This window comes from Heptranchias perlo, chromosome 17 (genome assembly GCF_035084215.1).
Source record: "Heptranchias perlo isolate sHepPer1 chromosome 17, sHepPer1.hap1, whole genome shotgun sequence".
Classification (NCBI taxonomy): domain Eukaryota; kingdom Metazoa; phylum Chordata; class Chondrichthyes; order Hexanchiformes; family Hexanchidae; genus Heptranchias; species Heptranchias perlo.
This window is the reverse complement of record NC_090341.1, coordinates 2,826,854-2,832,220: the sequence shown is the minus strand read 5'-3', so window position 1 is coordinate 2,832,220 and position 5,367 is coordinate 2,826,854. Positions and strand designations below refer to the sequence as shown.

Genomic DNA, 5,367 nt, shown 5'->3' with positions numbered 1-5,367 from the left:
CTGTGAAGACAAGTGTAGATTAGTGTCAGAATTTACAAAGACTCGACCTGGCCCCAAAATTCCACGCAGTGAGTTACACTGCGTTTGTGCCATTGCACCTGACGCTGGTCTGCACTCTGAGTCAGAAGGTCGTGGGTTCAAGCCCCACTCCAGAGACTTGAGCCCATAAGCCAGGCCGACACTCCCAGTGCAGTACTAAAGGAGTGCTGCACTGTCGGAGGTGCCGTCTTTCACGTGAGACGTTAAACAGGCAGCAGGATTTTGGATGAGCTCAAGTTTGTGGAGGATGGATGGATGAGAATAAGAAATCCTTTGAAGATGATGGGGGGAAAGTAGTGAGTACGGGTGAACAGCAGGTGACTGAAGATTCTAGTACAGATGGTGGTGTGGGTCCATGGGGGGGGGGGGGGGAAGAGAGAGGGTAGTCTGGAGGAGATGCAGACAGAGGGTTTCAGCTGGGATGCAAGATTGAAGAAGGTCACAGGGGTGAAGTGGATCAGAGTCTGCGCGGGACTTTAGCTCGAGGAATTGGAACTCGAAATCACAGCGAAGGGCCAAAGCCCCCTGGGCAGGGCAGCATGGAGAGAATGGCTGTGGGGGAGGGAGCAACTAGTGGCTAGGCGATACTAAATTTGCAGGTTGTCAGGGAGGAGAGGCATTCTACAGCTCTGGTGAAGAATGAATTAAAGACAGACCATTTATATAGTGCATTTCATGACCTCCCACAATACTTAACTACACTTCAAAAGTACTTCAGTGACTGCCTACATTACAAGTAACAATCAATTTGTGCACAGCAAGATCCTACAAACTGATAATGACTATATCATCTGTTTTAGTGGTGTTGGTTGAGGGATAAGTATTGTCTAGGACACCGGGGAGAACTCCCCTGCTCTTTGAAATAGTGGCCATGGGATCTTTTAGGTCCACCTGAGAGGGCAGGTGGGGCCTCAGTTTAATGTCCCATCTGAAAGACTGCACCTCAGACAGTGCAGCACTCCCTCGGTAATGGCATTGGGTGTGTCGGCCTGGATTATATGCTCAAGTCTCTGGAGTGGGGCTCAAACCCACGATCTATTGACTGAGGCCAGAGTGCTACCCACTGAGCCACGGCTCGATGCTATGAGTGGATTTCAATACAGTGGAGGGTTCTGTAGGGAGGGGGTGGGTGGGAGGTTCTATGGGGGTTCTGTGACCTGAGATGTACCTTTTTCTGGTGCTCAGCCTGCGATCTAAGAATCGCTCGATGCATTCGCTCCTCTTGATGAATCTTTTCTTCCCTCAGTTTCTCCTCCCTCACCCTGTAGAACAAACAGTGGCACAGTGAGATCAACATCTGCTTCGAAGACAGCAGTTGAGCCAGGGACCTCCCCCTCCCCCCCCAACTCCAGCGGGTAAACGCACTCACGTAGCAGCCCCAAGTTCACATCCTTGCTGTTCGCGGAGTCGGCCGATCACAGCTTGGGAGGCAAAAGCTGCTGACTCTTAAGGGCAGTTCTGCTGCTTGGGGCCTACCCCAAGAATGGCAGAGCATTCACCAGCTGAGCCATCTCCCCCCCACACCCCCTTCACAAATCCACAGCTGACTTTGCCTTGCCCCATTACCCGAGGTGGGAGGGCACACTCCAGACACTGGCCTTAACCACTCCTGGTCGTAGCTGGCTGCGAGATCCCTGCGGTAGGAATCGGCAGCGAGTGCACCAGTCTCGTGCTAAAGTGTGGGTGTTTTTCACGCAGTGTCACTTGCTCGTTTATACCCGCAATCCAAGCCACCTCGCTCCGCTGTCTCTACCTCATCCTCCTCTCCCTTTCTTTGTTCCTCTCGGCCAATTCCACTTTATCACGAGGCAGTTTCTCCAGACTGTCGAACAAGTCCTCCAGGTAGTTCTCGATGCTGGTCAGCATCTGCAGCGTGGTCATGTTGGCCTCGTTCTCTCCGATACAAGCTCGGTAAACCTCTGCCACCTTCTTATCGAGAATGTCCAGCATTTTATCCTGGGTGGGGGAAGAGATAAATGGCCAGAGTTGCTTTCTGTTCCTGTAACTGGTATCCACCAGTAGTCAGCACGCGAGAGACGGGAGCAGCCCTCAAGTCACAGTCAGCCCAGGATCCTGGTGCTCAAAGATGATACTGGAGGACAAGGGGTTAGAATCGTAGAATCATACAGTACAGGAGGAGGACATTCGGCCCCAAATGCCTGTGCTGGCTCTTTGAAAGAGCTATCCAATTAGTCCCACTCCCCCTGCTCTTTCCCCATAGCCCTGCAAATTTCTCCCCTTTCCAAGTATTTATCCAATTCCCTTTTGAAAGTTATTATTGAATCTGCTTCCACCGCCCTTTCAGGCAGCACATTCCAGATCATAACTCTTTTTGTGTTAATAAAAAATTCTCAACTCCACCCCTCCAGTTCTAATGCCAATTACCTTAAATCTGTGTCTTCTGGTTATGGACCCTCCTGCCAGTGGAAACAGTTTCTCCTTATTTACTCTCTCAAAACCCCTCTATTAAATCTCCCCTTAACCTCCTCTGCTCTAAGGAGAACAATCCCAGCTTCTCCAGTCTCTCCACATAACTCGGGTCCCTCATCCCTGGAACCAGTCTAGTAAATCTCTCCAAGGCCTTGTCATCCTGCTGAATGCCAAGTTCCTCTGATGCCCCTCTGTCAGTGCCTTATCTGAAATAATTTATGATGCACCCCAAGGTCGAGAGGAAGGATTTTAACCAAGAGCTGTTTCTCACACTGAACTGTGGGAGGACCTGCTGATCTTGCATTGGTCCCTTTAAGACATGCGTGTGTGTGTCTGTGAAAGTCAGAAACGGAATCTGTAACATCAATTTAAAATGCTACAGCACAGGAGGGGCTGAATGACCTCCTCCTGTGCCTATGTTGGTGTTGTCCTGGCTGAGAACGGCTCACTATGAGGTGCATTCTCTAACCAGTCGCTCTCACCTCAGTTTTCCGATTGGCTCACAATAAAATTGGAGCCATTACTGAGTAAATCCCTTGTGATATAAACCGATAACACGGGACCGAGACTGTAGAAAACTCACCAGTACCATTTGACGTGTCCATGCTAAGCTGCACCATTCTTACAATATATAAGCAACGGAGAGCAGAAGATCGTTTTTTTAAAAAATTCATTCCTGGGATGTGGGCGCCACTGGCAAGGCCGGCATTTATTGCCCATCCCCTAGAATCATAGAAGTTTACAACACGGAAACAGGCCCTTCGGCCCAACATGTCCATGTCGCCCAGTTTATACCACTAAGCTAGTCACATATAGGCCCAGACCGGGTAAGGACGGCAGGTTTCCTTCCCTAAAGGGACATTAGTGAACCAGTTGGGTTTTTAACGACAATCCGACAGCGTCATCTGTTAGCTAAAAGGTTTAAATTATGGGGACAGGTTGAATAGACTAGGCTTGTATTCCCTTGAATATAGAAGATTAAGGGGTGATCTAATTGAGGTGTTTAAGATGATTAAAGGATTTGATAGGGTAGATAGAGAGAAACTATTCCCTCTAGTGGGGGAGTCCAGAACAAGGGGGCAGAACCTTAAAATTAGAGCCAGGCCGTTCAGGGGTGATGTCAGGAAGCACTTCTTCACACAAAGGGGAGTGGGAATCTGGAACTCTCTCCCCCAAAAAGCTGTTGAGGCTGGGGGTCAATTGAAAATTTCAAAACTGAGATTGATCGATTTTTGTCGGGTATTAAGGGTTACGGAACCAAGGCGGGTAAATGGAGTTAAGATACAGATCAGCCTTAATCTACTTGAATTGCGGAACAGGCTTGAGGGGCTGAATGGCCTCTTCCTGTTCCTGTGTTCCTGGTCCAGTTGGTTCCAGTGACCACTGCGTTGGTGAATAGGAAAATCAGCCGGGGTTCCTGCTCCTGATCATTATCCGGTGTCCCCTGCTGAAAAATGCATATGCTGACACGGGCCGAGAACGGGATCTTCCTAGCCTCTTTGGCTCGGTTTTTTTTTGTAAAATTAATTCTTGGGATGTGGGCGTCGCTGGCAAGACCGGCATTTATTGCCCATCCCTAATTGCCCTTGAGAAGGTGGTGGTGAGCCGCCTTCTTGAACCGCTGGAGTCCGTGTGGTGACGGTTCTCCCACAGTGCTGTTAGGGAGGGAGTTCCAGGATTTTGACCCAGCGACGATGAAGGAACGAAGATATATTTCCAAGTCGGGATGGTGTGTGACTTGGAGGGGAACGTGCAGGTGGTGGTGTTCCCATGTGCCTGCTGCTCTTGTCCTTCTAGGTGGTAGAGGTCGTGGGTTTGGGAGGTGCTGTCGAAGAAGCCTTGGCGAGTTGCTGCAGTGCATCCTGTGGATGGTGCACACTGCAGCCACGGTGCGCCGGTGGTGAAGGGAGCGGGTGTTTGAGGCGTTGGGGGGGGGGGGGGAGCGGGTGTTTGGGGGGGGAGCGGGTGTTTGCGGCGTCGGGGGGCGGGTGTTTACGGCGGAGGGGAGGGAGCGGGTGTTTAAGGCCGGGATGGAGGGAGCGGGTGTTTGAGGCGAGGGGGGAGGGAGCGGGTGTTTGAGGCGAGGGGGGAGGGAGCGGGTGTTTGAGGCGAGGGGGGAGGGAGCGGGTGTTTACGGCGGGGGGAGGGAGCGGGTGTTTGAGGCGAGGGGGGAGGGAGCGGGTGTTTACGGCGGTGGGGAGGGAGCGGGTGTTTACGGCGGTGGGGAGGGAGCGGGTGTTTGAGGCGAGGGGGGAGGGAGCGGGTGTTTGAGGCGAGGGGGGAGGGAGCGGGTGTTTGAGGCGAGGGGGGGAGGGAGCCGGTGTTTGAGGCGAGGGGGGGAGGGAGCGGGTGTTTGAGGCGGGGGCGATGGCTGCTGAACATGCCCTGTGAACTCATTGGAACTTGGCCTGGTGGCAGCTGCCTGTACCTGATCTTCAATTGTACTCTGGCTGAAAGAGAACATCTTGGCCTTTAGTTCGAGCTCTGCTGCTCTGCTCTCCTCTTTGGCCACAGCCTCGTTTAACATGTTCAGCTGCTGCTTCAGGAAATCAGTCTCACAGTTCCTGTCAAACGGAAAGGCAAAATTATCCGGTTCCAATTCCCCCCCCAACAACAAAATAAATTGGGAATTGTTCACCCATCTACCCCCCCCCCCACCCACCGATAAAATGATTGAAGAAACTTTTCAGGTAGTTTAGCAAACGCCTCGCCCATTATATAGACAGGAAGGTTCTAGATTCCTGTTGCTGGTCTGTGCTGAGTTGGCTGTTCTTAGCTGGAACTGCAGTAAGGGAGCATAGGAAGAGGCAGAGGCCATTCAACCCCTCAAGCCAACAGGAACAGAAAGAGGCCGTTCAGCCCTTCGAGCCTGTTCCGCCATTCAATCAGATTATGGCT

General features: G+C 51.8%; 1 protein-coding gene across 2 annotated transcripts in view; it reads right to left on the bottom strand.

The window, feature by feature from the left end:
• cfap100 (cilia and flagella associated protein 100) overlaps window positions 1-5,367 on the bottom strand; it is a 48,484-nt gene that overhangs the window by 2,988 nt on the left and 40,129 nt on the right. For both annotated transcript variants that reach the window (XM_067998353.1, XM_067998354.1), the window contains exons 13-15: window positions 4,898-5,033; window positions 1,793-1,995; window positions 1,208-1,301 (exon numbers count right to left, since the gene is read on the bottom strand). In XM_067998353.1, the coding sequence (XP_067854454.1) occupies window positions 1,208-1,301; window positions 1,793-1,995; window positions 4,898-5,033 (433 nt within the window). The remainder of the gene's footprint in view (window positions 1-1,207; window positions 1,302-1,792; window positions 1,996-4,897; window positions 5,034-5,367) is intronic.